The sequence below is a fragment of the Trifolium pratense genome, linkage group LG3 (assembly GCF_020283565.1).
Source record: "Trifolium pratense cultivar HEN17-A07 linkage group LG3, ARS_RC_1.1, whole genome shotgun sequence".
NCBI lineage: Eukaryota > Viridiplantae > Streptophyta > Magnoliopsida > Fabales > Fabaceae > Trifolium > Trifolium pratense.
Window position 1 is genome coordinate 44,293,739 of NC_060061.1, and position 19,551 is coordinate 44,313,289.

At 33.2% G+C, this 19,551-nt stretch overlaps 4 protein-coding genes across 4 annotated transcripts; 1 reads left to right on the forward strand and 3 right to left on the reverse strand.

The window, feature by feature from the left end:
* Positions 1-542: 542 nt before the first annotated feature.
* LOC123915189 (two-component response regulator ORR26-like) lies at positions 543-1,892 on the reverse strand. Its single transcript, XM_045966333.1, has 3 exons — positions 1,763-1,892; positions 1,152-1,652; positions 543-1,060 (listed from the first exon to the last, which is right to left on the reverse strand). The coding sequence occupies exons 1-3, from the start codon at positions 1,890-1,892 to the stop codon at positions 543-545; spliced, it is 1,149 nt and encodes a 382-aa protein (XP_045822289.1).
* A 1,327-nt stretch (positions 1,893-3,219) lies between these two features.
* Positions 3,220-7,263, reverse strand: LOC123918681 (upstream activation factor subunit UAF30-like). The gene is made up of 2 exons (XM_045970798.1): positions 6,989-7,263; positions 3,220-3,853 (listed from the first exon to the last, which is right to left on the reverse strand). Exons 1-2 carry the CDS (start codon positions 7,160-7,162, stop codon positions 3,725-3,727), a joined length of 303 nt encoding a protein of 100 aa, XP_045826754.1. The 5' UTR covers positions 7,163-7,263; the 3' UTR covers positions 3,220-3,724.
* Positions 7,264-8,101: 838 nt separating this feature from the next.
* On the reverse strand, positions 8,102-14,483 carry LOC123916412 (EH domain-containing protein 1-like). The gene is made up of 16 exons (XM_045967865.1): positions 14,234-14,483; positions 13,891-13,970; positions 13,196-13,264; positions 13,051-13,108; positions 12,703-12,755; positions 12,582-12,618; positions 12,401-12,456; positions 12,060-12,173; positions 11,852-11,954; positions 11,651-11,700; positions 10,734-10,862; positions 10,201-10,452; positions 10,014-10,093; positions 9,463-9,589; positions 8,945-9,088; positions 8,102-8,853 (listed from the first exon to the last, which is right to left on the reverse strand). The coding sequence occupies exons 1-16, from the start codon at positions 14,325-14,327 to the stop codon at positions 8,668-8,670; spliced, it is 1,632 nt and encodes a 543-aa protein (XP_045823821.1). The 5' UTR covers positions 14,328-14,483; the 3' UTR covers positions 8,102-8,667.
* A 2,067-nt stretch (positions 14,484-16,550) lies between these two features.
* Positions 16,551-18,655, forward strand: LOC123915659 (protein transport protein SEC13 homolog B). The gene is made up of 2 exons (XM_045966860.1): positions 16,551-16,707; positions 17,543-18,655. Exon 2 carries the CDS (start codon positions 17,547-17,549, stop codon positions 18,450-18,452), a length of 906 nt encoding a protein of 301 aa, XP_045822816.1. The 5' UTR covers positions 16,551-16,707; positions 17,543-17,546; the 3' UTR covers positions 18,453-18,655.
* The last annotated feature ends 896 nt before the right edge of the window (positions 18,656-19,551 follow it).

The following is a 19,551-nucleotide window of genomic DNA, read 5'->3' on the forward strand; positions in this document are numbered from 1 at the left end:
ACCCCTCGAGGGACGGCTTATGCAGAACACGACTTCATTTGTCTTTTATAAAAGAATCCGAGAGAGTAGTATACTAAATGAACGGCAAAAATCATATTTTGAGCTTTTCCATGTTTGGGGGTTTTCAAACCAGTTTTTGGATCCAACAATTCTTGTACTCTTATAACTTATAATAATTGTTTGATGCAAAACATAGTACTAAAATTTTATGCTTTTCCTAACTCCATGACAAAACAAAGTACCCCCCAAGGTGATAAATCTTTTGCAATATAAAGTATTTAGATTCACTTAGCAAAGCATAAGTACTATATAAAAGAATTAAAAATAAACGAAGGGATTATCAAATAATAACAAAAGAAATTACTTATTGACAGAAATAGCCATTCAAAAAAATAAAAAAAAAAGGAGTATTTAATTACATCATTAATGAAAGTCTTGCATGACCTTTTGTCTTATGTACTACTATTCCTTCTTTCAGTAGAAACAATTAATAAAAGAATTCATCGATCATCATACTATTATATCGCATCAACAGCAGCTTTCTAACACCAATCAAATGTGCCATATTCAGATGAATGCCATGCTTCATCATATAGGTATGATGAACCATCTACCATCATGTTGGTTTCGTTAGTAAACAATTTGGAAATATCAAAATCATCAAACACATTCTCATGCTGTTGTGCTTGTGCAGGAATGTTGTAATCACATTGTATGTTTGCTGAATTCGGTACAACATTTTGGTCCTGTTCTGCAGCAGGCATTGACTGAACAACTTCAACACTTTCATTCTGTTCTGGCATTGGCATTGACTGAACAACTTCAACACTTTCATTCTGTTCAGGCATTGGCATTGGCATTGATTGAACAACTTCAAGGCTTTCATTATTAGGAACATGGTATTGATTATGCTTTCCACTTTTTGACAATTCCTTCTTTAACTTTGTCTTTTTACTTGTACCCTTCAAACCAAGTCTCACTTTCTGCAAATGGCTAGCAACCTGGCTTTGTGTCAAACCCCGAACATTCATCAATTTAGTAATATGTTTTGGCGTTGCCTCTGAGAAGAAAATTTAACACATACAAGTGAGTTTATTGAAATATAAAAACAAAGAAAATAAAATAAAAAGATTCGAGACAAAGAATCTTACTATCTATGCCAAGTTGATTCACAACTTTTAGAAATTGTTCTTTAAGTTTTGGGTCTGACCATGATAAACGATTCTTCTTTGTTGGAGGTTGATCATGATCATTATCACTATATTTTTCAAGAACATAAGCATTGGTTTCTTTTGTTGCAGTTTCATGATTTCTCTTCATTATTTTTAGTCCTGTTTTTACCTCCAAGATTCTACAAATTTGATCTTGGTCTTGAATCGTTACAACATGTTGCCACATGTTGTTGATATGATTCACATTCAAAGGTTTAACCCAATATTCACATGCCCCTTTTTCAATGGACTTCATTCTTGCATTTGTTGTGTCATCAACTCCCATCATTATGATTGGAATTTTGATTTCTTGTGTAACACGTTGCAAAAATTCGTACGAATCCATGTCCGGCATTTGAGCTTCAATTACTATCACATCAAAAGAACCCTTTGTTTCTCTCAAAAGATGCACGGCAAAAGAAGCCGCAGCGCATGTGGTAACTAGAACAAACAAACATAAAAGTGAGAACTTTTACACAAAAAAATTAAGACTTTAAGTTAACAGAATTTAATATAAAATTGAATAATGTATGGTAAATTAATTAACAAACCTTCATAGTTGCATTGAAAGCACAAATCCGCAATGGCATTAAGTTGAGTGGTGTCATGATCAATGATAAAGACTCTTAAACCCTCCGGGAATCGGTCGGGAAGGTGATGGATGTCAGTGGAAAAAGCCATAGCAAAAAGGGAAGAATGCAATTAAAAGAGTTCTTGAAGAAGAAGGGAAGAGTGACACTCAAGACTGACACTCAAGAAACAGAAACTTCAAAAGGGAATTAGTTTGTATCATTAATCGTTAATTAATAGTATATATATAAAGGAAAGAATAACACCCAAGAAATTGAAACAGATTTAATCTCGCATTAATATCTCATATCTTAACAAAAATTTATTACAGTAAAAAAAGATTTATTTTTTTTTCTGTTACAATATTTTTTTCTGAAATATAATTTTTCGTTGATATCTTTTTAGCATATATCTCTCAACAAACTATTCTTTTTCTTTCAAATTATCAATATATTTTTATTCATTATTTTTTTTTATGTAGCATAAATATCTTAATAAATTAATTGAATATATATATTGTTAAAAAGATGCCGGGTAATAATGTTAAAAAGATGCCGGGTAATAATGTTCAATTATCAAAATCGAACCTATGGTTTGCTTATCATATGATATAACAATAGGTTCGATAAAACAGGCTCAACCGGTTTTCAGGTAACTATCATCAGTAGATAGTAACAACTATGTGAGGAAGAATGTTACTATCATCAGCAACAACTTTTTTTCCCTCCCTCTTGGATTCATTTTGCTCATTTATGAAATAATTTATTGACCCAATCTGGGTAGGACTGTTTGGCAATGTGGAAGAGCTTGCTTCGGAAGGATCATAACATTGTGGTATTTTTGGAACGAATTTTGCTAATGTGTATCTTAAGGGCACATGTTAAGAAACTCAAAAGTAGAATTATTGTATTGAAAATTACAATAATTTGACTTTTGAAAAGTCGAATACACAGCTTTTGAGAGGAATATTTATATATTAAGTTGTTTATCATATCCTATATGTGATCGATAGTACTCATATATACCATGGTCTAGATTCAGATTTCCAAGGAGAAGACATACAATAATCAAGTTTGGGAGAAATCATAACTTGCAACTTGCAAGTTCAAGACGGTTCCTCGACAAAGAGGAACGGCGTGCAAATGGGGATGTGAGATGGTATGGTGAGTTGGGAGCTAGGTTTCATGAAAATGAAGGAGACATGATAAGTGATAACAATGTACCAGCCAATAAAGACGCTTACAATTAATGGATGAAACTCTAATACTTAACTATGAAATTAACTTCTCTAACTAAAGGCACGCTAGTTTAAAAACGAAACAAACAGATCCAAATAGCTTTTTGTTTTCCTTCTTAAAGCCAATCAGCACACAGGTTTGAGAAAACAAAGATTTCTTAATGAGATATTCAAAGCAGAACTGACCAAGCTCTCACCATATTGAATGTAAGAAATCACTCAAATTAGAAATAATAGTTACATGCAGTTGAAGATGATTGATATACGAAGCTCATGGTAGAAAAATATTATGTGCACAAGTAATAAAAAAGCAAGCCATAGTTTTTGTGAATCCAGATCCTTTGCAACGACTGAAGAGCCGTTAAGTCTAAATCTAGATGAAAGCAGCTGAATTTAGATTTAGATAAAATAGTTCTGCAGCCGCTGCAAAGGTTCCAATTCTAAGGAAAAATAAAATGACTCGGCATACATGATAGTACACTCAATTTATGAATACACAAAATCATGTAATAAAATTAATCCATTCATACAGACAGCATAAATAAAACTGCCGATTTGGTGCTTCAACTGCTAGGTTCCTATACTAATGTATTGAAGAATCTAAGGGGGAAAAGCAAAGCACGAAACAATTGAGACTCATCTTGAAGAAGAGTATGTGTGCTTTCCAATGGTGATACAACAGATATCTTGATTCGTGTCACACACATCACTTGGGCTCTTTTGGAAAATGCAGCTTGATAAGTGCTGGAAGTTCTGCTAACTCAACTTGAGGTTGCCCAAGTAAAATACCTTTCAATTTCTCATCACAGTTGACCACATTCTTATTGTTTGGATCCTGCTCAATCAAAGAAACAACTCATCTTTTAGTCAGACAATTGAATTTGAACCTGCGCATCAATCAACATACTAAAATAAATATAACAAATCCATAAGACAATATAGCAAATATGGCAATAGCCCCCAACTAGAAACTGGGTACATGCATTTTATAAATTCATAATCATGTTCTTAATATTGCTAATACTAAAACCCACTTGGGTTGGTGCATTGGTATTGACTTGGGACCTGGGAGTGTGCTCCTCTTGAGGTTTGAGGTTCGATTCTCTATGGCGCCAATTTGGGTCGGCTAATTTAGCTTCTTCAAAAAAAAAATATTGCTAATACTAAACCATAATTTCCTAAGTTGATGTGTGTATTTAGCTCAGTTAAAACTATCACCTGTTATTCAATAAACCATAGAAAGACTTAAAAAATATAAGAATATCATTTAAGTGCTATTATAAATATAAATATTTCTAAAAATGTAAATATGTCACCTAAAGTATGAAATCTCCAATCCATAACCTCTCTCTTAATATAGCATGTAACGTTTTTGAAACATAAAAAATGAAACATTGATAGTTATGAAAGGGTTTATTAAAGGACACGTGGGAAGAGGGATGCAGCTAACCATTCCCTCATAACTAACTTGGTGGAATCACATGAGGACAGTTGGCAGTGAGGAAAGAGAAAGTGGGATCACAGGGGTGTGGCCTAGGCTCCAAGGGAACTAAACTTCCTTTGCTGAACAATCATTTTAAAGTCAATGTTGAAAACACTGATGGATACTTCTTCCAGTACAGTGTGGCTTTATTTTATGAAGATGGACGCCCTGTTGAAGGCAAAGGTGCTGGTAGGAAGATGCTTGACAGAGTTCAAGAGACATATAATTCTGAGCTTAATGGAAAGGACATTGCCTATGATGGAGAAAAAACTCTGTTCACCATCGGCTCTTTAGCCCAGAACAAGCTTGAGTTTAAAGTTGTTCTTGAGGATGTTGCATCGAAGAGTAACAATGGAAACTGTGGCCCTGAAGGGAATGGAAGTCCGAATGAAGCTGATAGGAAGAGGATTAAAAAATCCTACAAATCAAAGAGTTATAAAGTTGAGATCAGCTTTGCTTCCAAAATTCCACTGCAGGCCATTGCCAATGCCTTGAAGGGTAATGAAACAGAGAATTATCAAGAAGCCATCAGGGTTCTTGATATTATCTTGAGGCAACATGCTGCCAAACAAGGCTGTCTGCTTGCGCGACAAAATTTCTTCCACGACGATCCTAAGAATTTCACTGATGTTGGAGGTGGTGTAGTTGGATGCAGAGGGTTGCATTCCAGCTTTAGAACCACACAAAGTGGGCTGTCTTTGAATATAGATGTGTCCACAACTATGATTGTCCGTCCTGAGACCTGTTGTTGATTTCTTAATTGCAAATCAGAATGTTAGGGATCCCTTCAGCTTTGACTGGAATAAGGCCAAAAGGACTCTGAAAAATTTGAGGGTCACAGCCATCCCATCCAACCAAGAGTACAAGATTACTGGGCGGAGTGAACTACCTTGCAAAGACCAGCTGTTTACACATTATCACGTTCTTTTGGATGAGATTGGCTTTTCTCCAGATGCTTTACAGGAGCTTGTGCACTCACTTTCTTATGTTTATCAGCGGAGCACTACTGCTATTTCTGTTGTTGCTCCAATCTGCTATGCACACTTGACTGCTTCCCAGGTTGGACAGTTCATGAAGTTTGAGGATAAGTCTGAAACTTCCTCTAGTTTGAGGATAAGTCTTTGATACTGAATTGAGCCTATCAAACACTACTTTTCTTGCTCTATAAATCATTTCATAAGACATTGACATAATCTTATAATAAAAAAATCTTCAACATAGACACTTATGAGAGATCAACTTATACCTCTAAAACTCAAATTCAAAACATATTTGAAGCCTAAAATAATATCATAGCAAATATGGAGGTGGTCCCCAACTCGAAAGTGGGTACATGCATTTTATAAATTCATAACTTCAGAGATGTAAAAGATTATATAACAGCTCAATAACATCACGCAGAGATTTCCTTTATTTTGCAATATTATGTTGATAGTGCATGGCTCAAAGAAGACTCAGATGACAAACTACTGAACTCTTGTTTAGCCTAAACCTATGCTTACTAGTGAACACCATTTGTTTGAAGTACTAGTGCAATCAGTGCAGTCAATAGCGCACTATGACGGTGTAGCAGAGTATTTTGGTGTACCGGCCACTATAGCAGCTTTTAGGGCGAGATAGCGCCACACCTTCAAAATGAAATAAAAATTCCAAAAACCCCCAAGGATTTACACATTCGGGCATCTTGGTTGGTGTATTATAGGGATTTTCAATTTAAATAATACCAAAATAATGTTAGGGCTTCTCCAGTCCCACAATGTGTCACTCTTCACGTCATTTATTATTATCACCCTCTTCACCAGTCAGTCGCAGTTAGTTGTTGATTCTTTATGCATATTGTTTAAATTATATAAACTATGTAATATTTTTAGAATAATGGCTTCCCATTATCATTATTCACTATAGCGTTTTTGGGATTTACTGCTATCCTGGATTGAAAACATTGATATTAAAGTTGCAAGAATGAATTTAATCAGCCAAAGTAACACTCAAAGATCAACTATTAGCTATGAAACACAAACACCACACACACACACACACGTGCGCGCGCAGACAGTGTTAATAATTTAATAAAATTGAAGTGATTGTACTCAACCACATAAATCTGTGTCAGACACCAGACACCCCTTCAATCTAAAGTGTCAGTTCTAGTTCTACTTATACTTATATTATAAGTTTATCAATGTTGAATCTTTCAAGTACGTAGTCAGAGCCTTATTTCAACCTTCAATTATTTCTAACTCCTACCTTATTTCATCACTACCAATCCACACACAAAGAAGTTTAAAAAAAGTATCAAAATTTGAAACATGGTTTAAAAGCAAAACCCCTTGAATTGTTTACAACATTCCAAAGCTTAAAAGCAATATCTTTGATTAAAAAATAAAATATAAGAACTTCATATCATTCTAATATCACAAGTAACTTGAATACAAATAAATTTCATAATATTGATTTGATTATAAAACATAACAAAGAAAAAGTAACCTGAAGATTGTTGGTTTTGATGTAGGACCAAACACGCATGAAACAAGACAAACGAGAAGTCTGAGATTGACCAACAAATTCTCTGAGAGTAGAAGGAAGATTAACAAGATCAATCAAGTTAGCAAGTTTTTTAGGGTTATCAGTAATAGCTTTCTTCATGCGCTGAGGAAGCATTGTTTTCTTCAATTCACACTTGCTATGGCTATTACGGCGAGATGGGTTGGTTTTTCACTTATCAAAATTCGAACTTGATTGAAGGAGGAGAAAGGGTGTTTGGTTGGGACACACCCTATGAACAAAATGCGCAAATAGAATTATGTTTTGTTTGGATGAGAAAAGAAAGTGAGAGGAAATTACGATGGAAAGAAAGTGAGAGGAAAATGGGATGACTTTTAGTTTGTTTGGTAATACTAAGTCAAATTTTCTTATTATAACTGGAAAATAAACAATTAGGTTAAAAATGATATAAATCTTCTTTTAAAATAAAAATTGAGGATATTTTTATTTTGGATTGATTCTTTAAGGATTTCTTTCTTTCTCTTTTTTCAGTTTAGTATTTTGATGTTACAATCTATCTGCATTATGAACGGATCATTTTTTTTTTACACAAGAAAAAAATGATATTCATTCATTTCAATAATTGATATAATATATGTACAAATTCAACATAGCTAAAAATAAAAAGGACGAATCTGCGAACAAACTGACAACATCCAAGTTAATAGCATACAACGACAAAATGCCTACAAATAATATGATAAAAGTAAAGTTACCGGAATGTCCATACTTTCAGATCTGCAACGATAATGTCCAAATCATTTATTGAAGTTGGTGTTCAATATGAACTAAACAAACACCGCAACAAGACGGAAAAACAAACATTGTACCAATGACGACGAACAACACAATCGCATTCAAACGACGATATCACAACAAAAGAAAGAAAAATTAAAAGACTTAGTCTATGTGAAAATCACTTTTTAAATTAAAAGCAAGAAAAAAAGATGCAGAGGGGTGATTTTAGGTAAAAAATGACCTAAAACCACCCCTCACAGGTGAAGGAAGAAGAAAACGCAAAAGAAAAAATTTAGGGCCGGCATGAACGACTCACTATTTTAAAAAAGCATTCATATCGAGCTTCTTATCATTCATCTCTAATTATAGAAGAGCAAATTTTCACTAAATATTACTTATATCTGTTCCGGACCGAACTTCAGATTACTATTTCCCCTCATATTAACACAAAAATGTTACACTAATATATGCACTAATATAGGCCATGTTGGTAAACATATCGTTTGGACTAATATAGGGAAGTTTAGGTAATTAGTAAATATGAAGGTTCTGGTCACCATTAGATGAAAGAGATCTCAATTGACCATTGAGAAAATGGAAGACCTTTAAAATAGTGATAGATCCAAGGAATTGTAAAGTCTTCTTTAGTAAAGTCTATTTTATCATAATATAGAAAAGAAAAGGAAAAAAAAATATCATTGATTGTAAAATGATGATAATACATCTTCAATGAACAAAAATCCCTTTCTTCCCAACAAGTAAGCTATGATGGTGAAGTCTTTATATCAATATATGCACCACATGATACATACATATATATCAAAAAACATGTACAATCTTGTGCATGCATGAATGATTTTATCCTTGTCATTGCTCTTGCAAACTTAACCATATGGATTTCTAAAACTCTTTAGGAGATTAGGAATATCGTGAGCAAGCATGTCATCCACGGCTTGTATTTTTTGCGGTTTCAGTTTCTCAAATTTGTCGATGTTATAACCACTCAACACCTCTTTAAAATGTTCAACATCTGGAAAGTCTCCGGGCGGTAAATGGAACTCCCTTTGTACCTGTTACACATGTGATTCAAATTTCATCATATTTTTTCAATATTATAACAATGTGTGAACAATTCAAAGTTGTTGGTGGATTCATATATACCTTTGCAAATTCCCCCTCCAAGTTATCAATGAGTTTTTGTTGAGCTTTAGCTTTTCCCATCATTGCAGGCATTTGCTTCTTTAGATGACTGATAATATATGCATGTATCTGTGCCGCACGAGCTCGTTTTACAAATTCATTGATCTACATTATGTACAAGTGTTTCTCTTAATTACAAAAACAAATAGCTTCGATAGATAAAACAAAACAATCATACAAGTGTTAACACAATGGTGACTGCTTAGCTTTGTAATCTAAAGGGGAAGAGTTCAGTTCAATATTCGTCGGAGACTGTATGACCAAATATCCCATACTATTCAACGCGGGACTTGGTCACTCTATAATATCCAAGTCTCTATGATTATTTTCCTATCTTTGTGGTTCAAATTTTACTTTAAAACTTACCCACAAATGAATCTCATCAAAGAATTTTACTAACATGCGCAATTGCACATATATGTAGTATTTTAGTTGGGAAGATAACTATGATTAAAAAATTAATCTAATGAAAAACTCACTTTTCGATCACAAGCCTTCTTTGGTATATCTTTTAGATCAGTAAGAAGGTCTTCTTGTTCTCTTTCAAAGAGTTCATTGCCAAGTAGACCACTGATAGTATTGCTTACTGGCTTGTCATTGAAGGAGCTGCCAAAATAAGTCAAAGGATCAACAAGAGTTGCAGCATATCAAAATTGCATAGTAATATGCACAAGTTAAAAGGTGAGAAAAATCAATAATAATAAAAAGATGACATGCCAAAAATGCAAAACTCGTAACTTGTAATTGCACAAACAAATTTTATCCAATTTTCCTGGTCAAAGGCATCATTTCAAGATTGATGGTGGAGAATGCATACACATATAAGAAGTGACATATTTTGATATGTTGCAATCACAAATTGCATGCATAGACGATGTCAACACAGTTGTGACCGTTGGATCAAGATTGGACGGTCCAGATATAAAGTTCCCGTGTCGTATGATCTCAATCCATTGACCACTGATGTGCTGACAGCATGAACGCATCAATTTGTGACTGCAGCATACACAAATTTTATGAAGTGACCTACCCTATATACACCCGCATGACTTCTGGAACGTTGAGCACTTTCCCAAGTGACCACATTAATGCACCATAAATCCTCATTAGCTGCAAGATTAGGACACAATTATATATACAGGTTAGATTTCCCCTTTTATGTCACAAAAGATGTGTTAAGTAACCAAATAGAAGATTAATTGCTTATGCTATCTTACTTGTTGAGTATCAACTTGGTCTGCCTTGTTCAAAACCACTCGAATTTTATCATCATGCCCATGTAGGGATGATATCACACGTTTGAACTCGTCGCTGATATCAAGTTTGTGAGGATCAAATAGAAGGAGTATTAAATCAGACTTAGCAGCAAACCAAGATGTTACACCCGTAAAATCATATGATCTTTGTGTTCGTTGCTTTTCTCCTGATAGAACTCCCGGAGTGTCCACAAATGTAATATGCTCAAGTAGCTTTGGACAAATGAGAAAAAGTAAGTTCCAAATGCTACAAACCGAAAATAATTTAATTACTATATACTGGCATGGTAAAACTATATGATCTCTGATTGTTGCATTTCTCCTGACAGAAATTCGCAGATATTTTAGAAAATAATGTTATGACACAAAACTGATGAAATATAATTAAACATATTTATAAACTTTTTATGCTGTAATTGCATAATAGTTATATCAAACTAAGAAAAAAAAATCTACTCGTACTTTTTTAGTCAAATTTCTCTATAGAAACTTACAGGATGAGGCATTTGAGAACACTCAAATTTGGACAAAAACGACGTGCCAAAAGTTGTAAGACCATTAAATGGCATGTCTGCTTGTACTGCAACAGTATTACCAGGAATACTTCTCTCATCAGGTCCATGCTGCAAACATAACCATCACTTCAGCATATCAAACATGGCCCTCAATTTCTTTTGTCAAATGAAATAAAAATAGAAATGCATATGATGAAACCTTCTGTTTCAACAATACACCAAAAACTCTTTATATAGGATTAAAAGCAATAGATAAGTACATATAATTATCCCTATTTAATAGTGTTACAAATTATATAAAACCATTGATGTGGCTCTATCTTAACAGCTTAAGCTTTTGGGATAATCGGTTATTTGACATGGTATCAGAGCCTCTATGACTAAGTGGTCTAGAGTTCGATCCCCGCTCCCCTCACTTTCTAATTAAAAAGTGCAATTTAAGCATATGGTAGGTGGGCCTATGCATTATCCACGCTTCAAGCCCAATTGGGCTCTTGCGTGAGGGGGTGTGTTAGAAATAATATAAAACCATTGATGTGGCTCTATCCTAACAGCTTAAGCTTTTGGGGTGATCGGTTATTTGACAAATAGATATGATCGATACAATTGAAAATGGATCCTGGGAGATAAACTAAGATATTCTAAGATAACATTTTTATTTTCTAACATAGATGAATAGGCAGGCTATGCTACTATGTACCATTGTTTACATGTTAATTTGAAAATGCTTAAGCCAAGTTTGCAATTACAGGCTTGATGTTGTTCGGTCATTTCGTCTTAGGGCTTAGAAGTCAATTTATGATATAAATTTAAAACTGAAGAAGTTAAAGATTTGTGACCCTCTAAGACCATATCAGTAGTAATTAGTAATGAAGAGTAGATGCATTAGTACATACCATGACAACAACAAACCTATCGGTTGTTGGTTCAGGTCCAATATGAGCTCCTAATGACATAAATAGTAAAACAGAAAAACAAAATCAGTAACATATGGTATTTTTATTTTTGACGGAGTAACAGATATTGTATAACACATATGATAACCGCATAAATATATATTACTCAAGTAGAAATCGAGAATCGATCGATCCACTTACCTGGATAACTACTTTGAAGCATATGTTTAATAAAAGTTGTTTTCCCAGTTGAGTACTGACCCAAAAGCATAACCATAGGTTTGGCATCAAAATCACTATTTGTCTGCAAGAATTTAATAGAGAAACAAAGTGAATATATGTTTGTCGATATTTTAAACACAGCATAATAGACAAAAGTTACACAAATAAACCAGAGTCATGTACTGACGAGTAAAGGAGATACGAAATCGTTGAATTTGTAAGCAACTTCTAAAGGCTTCAACTTTTGAATGTAAAGTTTCTTCAAACCATCAATAATTGATGTCACCGAGTTAGCAGACACCTATGGACACATGCAGAAAATGTAGAAGTGAAAAATCTATATAAATGCATTTGACAAATTTGTTTCTAAAGTTAACAATAGTAACGGATTAGCAAAGAATGTATTCAAAAACATATCTAGGATCGTATCAAAAACCAAATGAGAGAGATATGAGAAAAAGACACAATTTGTTGATCCAAAACAAGACAATAGTAACAAATTCAAAGTAATACTAACAAAATATGTACCTTTTTTGAAGACTTTGCAGAAAACCACTTACTCGACGGCGATGGCAGAGGACTGACTGCATCATTGCAAATTAAGTGAAGTTTGAATTTCAAAGAGAAAAGAAGAAAGAAATACAAAAGGATACCAAAAGCAATGTGAAATTGTGAATGATCTTAGTCAATAAAATGAGAGATATATTACCAGCCCTATCTTTATCTTTATGTTTCCGCTTTTTCTTCTGTACAAACAAAGCCAATTAGGTACCGATAAGTACTTTGATTCAATCAACACAAATTATTAACATATAAATGAAAACACTTACTGCAACTAATGCATCCAAACCTTCCATTGTTGGTGGTTTAGCATTTCTCAAAACTGAAATAGAAATTAAGATTCTAAGTAACTTTATCAGAGAGATACTCGCAAGCAACAAATATTCATTGCCAAACTATAAAGTACTCATAGATACAAACATTAGACACGATATTGATATCGAGACGTAGATGCAGACAATGATTTAAAAAAATATAAGTGATTGAATGAAATCACATGTGCCGGTATCATGTCTATGACAGGCACCGACACCTGTCACACACTAGACACATTCAATTTGAAGTGTCGGTGCTACATAGTTGCAAAATCATGACAAACCTAAAGATAAAGAACTTACTATCACTAGTTAGAAGATCATGTGTTATTGAGTAGCCAGATTGTCCCAAAGAAACAAGCTACAATTCGAATGTGTTAGGATCAAGAAACTGATTAGCATTAAGTTTTGATAAAGCAAAGTTTTTTCTTTTAACAACAAAAATTACCTGCATAGAAATGACAAATTCTTTGAAACCGAGATATCCTTCTCGCTTTGAATCTGCAATAGCCCACACCTTAGTTTGGTAAGGGGAGCAACAAAGAAACAATTTAGTTACAACACTGCTTCAAAGCAAACTATTACATAATTCAAATTTGTCCCACAATCAATCTAATAAGCAGTAATGAGTAAACAATGAAGTTTCATGGCAGTAGAGCAATATCTTAAACTCTTCTCATTGGGTGGCGTGGCGTAATATATTATTAACTCATTGACAATGTAAAATGCTATAATAACACTTGCGACCATTTAACAAATCTAGAATAGATTTGGAATCTTCTAATATCATCTTAGATTTTAGGTTTAACTCAACTTCACAAAATCGACAAACAAATTCTATGTAAACCTCATCTCGAGTAAATGTGAACTATATTTTCCCTATAAATCTCAAAATTGACACACCTTTAACACAAAGAAATAAGGCTTGACTTTAAAACACCACTACCTCTGGTCCATTTTATAAGAGACAAATATGTCAACAAAAATTGATGTGTTTAATTCATAATATAGACCAAATACATCAAGTTTTGTCGACTCATTTATCTCTTATAAAAAGGACAAGAAAAAGTATTTGATACACCATTCCTATATATATAGACATCTTGTTCCAATTCACAAACTAAAATAAATAAAATTCAAAACCTGCTTAAGGTCTTGTCGAGACAAGTGCGACATTTCGAAAAACTTGGTGGCTTCATTCCCGGTAAATCGACCATCACCATCTGTATATAAAAAAACCCAAATTCTCAATCACCTCATCATTTTCACCAAAACAATAAAAAGATACAAAATGATTATTTTACATGTAAAAACCACATAAAGGGTAAAATTAATAAAAGATTTATTCTTGGTTCTACATTTTCACATTTCACATACATTTTACATATAAAAACTAAGAATATGAAGAGCAATCACAAATTCACAACCCAAAAATTTTAATTTACAGAAAAGTAAAAAAATAGTGAAATTTTGTTTAGAGATGAACCTGAATCTGCATAATTGAACCACTCTTGATAAATTGTAAGATTCTCTTTCGAGCAAGAATCAATTGGAATTGTATCAATCTCCATGATATGCATGAAAAATGAAATTGAATTTTTTATGATTTGTTTGAAAGAGAATTGAAGAGAGGCTGCAAAATGCAGGAAGAGAGGTTAATTGGTCAAACGAGAAGAAAGGGTTCCATTGTTGGAAAGAAAAAAAAAAAAAAAACAAAGAATTGGCGCAAAAATGGTGCTTTTTATTGCTAAAGAGAATTAACGAGAATCTAGAATTTGAATTCTTGTTAACTATTTAGACACGTGTATGTTGCGTGAGTTAATTGGTAAATGTCTCATTTTTTGCTTTAAATAAATAGAGATTTTTAACTAATCGATTTCCATACCATCGATATGGTTTGTAAGACTATATGCAGCATCTTGTATCAATTTCAAATTCTTTAAATTTATTATTTATATTGGATTTGACTAAAATTTTAGTTCGAATTAATTGTTGGTTCGGAACAAATGAATTCAGTTGAGGTATGAAAATAATTGGTGGTTAATTTTTTCATTTACTAAGACTTGAGAGTTGTGACTTAGGATTTTATTTCCTCCGTACCACAATATATGTCATTTTGTCACTTAGAAATGTAATTAATGTTGTATGGAAAAGAGAAATTATAAGTTGATTTACAAAATTATCCTTCATTTATTATTAGGAAAAAATAATTTGAAGAATTGAAAGAAAAGATAGTAATAAATAGTTAAGGGTATAATAAGAAAAATAACATTAAATGATTCATTTGTAAAGTAAAGTGACTTATAATTTAGTACAAATTTTTTCCTCAAAGTGACATCTAATTTGGTATGAAGGGAGTATTTTTTATTTTAGATTCATTAAATATATAGATAAATATTTGCTTATATGTTTTAGGTTGGCAAAATTATGCATTGGGAACTAACATATTTTGGTTTTTTTTTTTAAAATGATAGATTTATATTTTGGTAACTTTGTTTTCATATTAAACTAGATAAAGGATCGGTATGAAATATATTAAATTAGATAAAATACTTATATGGAACTTATTAAACTACATAAGGGACCAATATGAAACCATAGTTAACATTTTCTATAAAAAATTAACAAGGGACCAATGTGACAAATGAATATTCTTTAAGGTACAAAAGAGGAATGTTTAATCATTAAGCGAATTTCTTTTCGCCCCACTCATTGCTTATTGTGCGCCTTAGGAAATTTCAAAAAAGCTCTACTTGAGTCTTGTAACTCAAATAAGATTTTAAATTTTAGAATTCGAACATCGATAAAACAAAATCATCCCCAATGTTCACACCAGTCTCAACTCCCATCAAATTATTTTGAAACAACAGGTTATGACTATAGTATTTTTATTTTTTTACTAAACGTTAGGATTATAGGTTCAAATGCTTAAAAGACAATTCGAATTATAGGGTTCGACTTAGTCCTTGTACACATGAATGACGAACTCCACATTGTTCTAAACCATCAATTTATTGAAGATTATAGTCACCAAACAAGAAATTAGTATAAATATGATCAGATTTATACCGGAGATTTATACCGGTTGGCATACTTCTTTTATTCTTATGAAAATTGCGTATACTAGATTTTTAAGGCTCAAATCATGTTCTTCATGCATGGGTTTTTCACGATTTTTTTACATAATTATCGTGTCTTAAAAATGAATAGAATGTTGGACCGTGTTAAGGGAAAAAAAAAAGAGTGAACCGGCTACTTTCCCTGCTAGGCGAGAGTGTAAGGTAAAACGTAAGAAGGTTTGATTTTAAATGTGAGAAGTGTAGGAAAAATAAAAGTCTTGATGAGTTAACTCAATCTTAAACAGAAGTTCTTGATAGATTTATTAAAAAAAAACAACAAATTCATAACTCTTTGATAATTTGTAAACCAAAAAAAATTTAAATAGTAAATTTTTATAAAATATAAAGTAAATTTTTTTTTTTTAAGGAGTGTCAGGGTTTAGCGAGATCCTTAAATTTTATATATTATATATTGGTTTGTCAAAAGAGTTTAATGGATATAAGAAGATAGAGTAAATAAACTTTACCCACTCAATCAATAAAAATGCTTCAACATTCCATGTCATATAAAAAAAGTGGGGTTAAGTGGGGTGACCTACTGGTTGACCATGTAAAATTATTTGACACTCTTTTGTTGAATCTGGGTTCGGATCTGTGATAATAGTGATGGGCCTTTCATAATTGGGCTAGAAAGCCCAAACAGCGCACAAGGAAGACAATAAAAATAAAAAACAAAAAAGTAACAATAATGTCTTTTTTTTCTCCTTTCATATTCAGTTTACTCGGTTTCATTGTTTTTTGATTTGGATCTCATATCATCCTCCGGCGAATCCACCACCGCACCGTAACTCCGGCCACCACCTTTCCTTCCATCACTCTCTCTGTTCTACATCCTTCTCAGGTCTTTTCTCACTCTCTCACTTGTATAGGATCCACTCGATCTGTTCAAATTTCACCCTAGATCTTCAAATAACGCTTCATCCTAATTTTTTTTAATGGTTTTTGGGGTTCTGTGTTTCAATTTTTTGCGAATTACTTTCGATTATGTAACTAAATATCGATCTACACTCGCACGAGGTTTTTTATCCGAAATTTGGTGAAGTTTTTTTTTTCCAAGCTTTGTATCGTTGTCAATTTTGCATTTGTTTTGGTTCATTGATTCGTAATCATGTAAATTCAATTGATATTTGTAGTTTGAATGGTATTGATTTATGTAGATTGTATTGAATCTTATGTGTATGATTTGTTGATTTTTAATTGTTTTTGTCATATGTTTATGTTGATGACATTGATTTATGTAGATTGTATTGAATCTTATGTCTGTGATTTGTTTAACCTTAATTGTCTTTGATCTAGGATGAGTCTTCTTTTCACTACATTGGAAGTAGCAAATTGAAATAAATTTTAGTTTAGTTTTGTTTAAATCGTTTTGGTTGCTTTCATTTAGAAATTGTTTCTTCAAACTAACTATTTAAATTATGATTATGTTGATAGCAGAGATATGCCTTATCATAAGATTGAAATGGGTTATCAAAACATGATGTTGATGGTCGAAGATATTAATTCACATAATTGTATTGAATCTTATGTCTAGGATAAATCTTCCTTTCATAACCGTTACGAGATATTTTAGATTAGTTTAGTTTTGTGTAATATGATTTTTGTTACTTTCACTTTGAAAGGGTTGCTTGAGAATTTGAAACTAACTGTTTGAATTATGTATATGTTGATAGCAGAAATATGCCTTCACAGAAGGTTGAAACGGGTCATCAAGACACGGTCCATGATGTTGCAATGGATTACTATGGAAAGAGGCTGGCAACAGCTTCTTCGGATCACACAATTAAGATAATCGGTGTGAGCAATTCAGCCTCTCAGCATCTAGCAACTTTGACTGGTCACCAAGGACCTGTTTGGGAGGTCTCGTGGGCTCACCCTAAGTTTGGTTCCCTGCTTGCTTCGTGTTCCTATGATGGGCGTGTCATTCTTTGGAAGGAGGGTAACCAAAATGAATGGGTCCAAGCTCATGTTTTTGATGACCATAAGTCATCTGTGAATTCAGTTGCTTGGGCACCTCACGAATTGGGTCTCTGCTTGGCTTGTGGTTCGTCTGATGGGAATATATCTATATTCACTGCAAGAGCAGATGGTGGATGGGACACCTCAAGGATTGATCAGGCTCACCCAGTAGGTGTCACTTCTGTGTCTTGGGCTCCTGCAATGGCACCGGGGGCTCTTGTTGGTTCAGGGTTACTTGATCCGGTGCAGAAGCTTTGCTCTGGTGGTTGTGATAATACTGTTAAGGTGTGGAAGCTGAGCAACGGACAGTGGAAGATGGATTGCTTTCCTGCACTTCAGATGCATAATGATTGGGTTCGTGATGTTGCTTGGGCACCTAATTTGGGACTTCCGAAATCAACCATCGCTAGTGCATCGCAGGATGGTAAAGCGATCATATGGACTGTAGGCAAAGAAGGGGATCATTGGGAAGGCAAGGTTTTGAATGATTTCAAGACCCCTGTTTGGAGGGTGTCATGGTCATTGACAGGAAATATACTGGCTGTTGCTGATGGAAACAACAATGTGACATTATGGAAAGAAGCAGTAGATGGGGAATGGCAACAGGTGACAACAGTGGAGCCATAGAATCTGATTGTTCAGGTTGTGTGTGTTAATTTTGAAACTATGGTTAAAGTTTTTATTTTGATATATAATTGACATCTTGTTTCTTTGCGCGTATTACACAGTTGATTAGTTGTACTTCGTATAATGCATTAGTTCCTTGAGTTTGAATTTTGTGATCCATTGAACATTCTCTGTTTGCAAGAATGAAATTGAATAGTTTTAGCCGTTCTTCTTTCATAGATTAAGAAGGCTGTTTTATTAGTATATAATGCGACTTTTCTTTGGAATTTTGAATCTCTATCTATACTGGGAGTTGCATAAATTTATGGTGCTGATATTTAATTTTTGAAGTGCGTGATTAGTCACCAAATTGGTTTCACATTGTACCCTTCAATTTCATAAACTATACTGATTTCAACCACTATCAATTTCATATTTCTGTATATTGGAGAAAACCCTACTATTTTCTTTTCAATAAATGAAGGGTACAATGTGTTGTTTCTTGGATGTCCATTCAATTAAATTTTATCTAGGAGTCCACTTTAATTGATATTATTTTTGGCATGACTATAGATCTATTTTGGTATATGGTTCATAAGCTCACAACTCGCAAGGTTCACTTCCATGGGTTTAAAGAATTCTAACTTGCTTGTTTACTATCTTGTGTTGTATCCTTAATGCTTTTGCTGCTATATAACAAAAGTGTTGTATCCTTAATGCTGGTGCTGCCATATTGAATGCAGTTTTATTTGCAAAATTTATTACATCAGAGTTGCATGTCATTGTTACTTCCAGTACTGTATTCTTTGAGAATCAGTCTCTTACAATTATGTTGGGGCAATTTTGTATTAAAAGCTGATGGCCGTGCTCATTCAGCAATGCTGATTTCAAGAAATATTTCCACTGTCAAGCTAGTTCCTCGACAATATGTACACTTAAATCCGAAGAGAATGTTTCGTCATTCTAATAAATTCAATGTTTTGGATTGTAATCAAGATAAAAAATTGGATGTTCTAGATCGTCCTTTAGTCTACGCATAATCGAAATTAGAAAGAGATTAGGGTTATTGCTTATGAGACTTAGAAGAACAAGCAGAAGTTAGAGAGAATATTCAAATTAA

Bases quoted from the DNA above. Each gene is read 5' to 3' on its own strand.
- LOC123915659 (XM_045966860.1), top strand. From the start codon at position 17,547: ATGCCTTCACAGAAGGTTGAAACGGGTCATCAAGACACGGTCCATGAT.
- LOC123916412 (XM_045967865.1), bottom strand. From the start codon at position 14,327: ATGCATATCATGGAGATTGATACAATTCCAATTGATTCTTGCTCGAAA. The intron at 10,094-10,200 runs GTAAGATAGCAT...CTAATCTTGCAG, and splicing joins ACCAAGTTGATACTCAACAA to CTAATGAGGATTTATGGTGC. The intron at 8,854-8,944 runs GTATATATGAAT...CATGTGTAACAG, and splicing joins TGGAGGGGGAATTTGCAAAG to GTACAAAGGGAGTTCCATTT.
- LOC123918681 (XM_045970798.1), bottom strand. From the start codon at position 7,162: ATGCTTCCTCAGCGCATGAAGAAAGCTATTACTGATAACCCTAAAAAA. The intron at 3,854-6,988 runs GTTACTTTTTCT...TTGATTGAGCAG, and splicing joins TCAAAACCAACAATCTTCAG to GATCCAAACAATAAGAATGT.
- LOC123915189 (XM_045966333.1), bottom strand. From the start codon at position 1,892: ATGGCTTTTTCCACTGACATCCATCACCTTCCCGACCGATTCCCGGAG. The intron at 1,653-1,762 runs GTTTGTTAATTA...TGTTTGTTCTAG, and splicing joins CTTTCAATGCAACTATGAAG to TTACCACATGCGCTGCGGCT. The intron at 1,061-1,151 runs GTAAGATTCTTT...TTTTCTTCTCAG, and splicing joins GAATCAACTTGGCATAGATA to AGGCAACGCCAAAACATATT.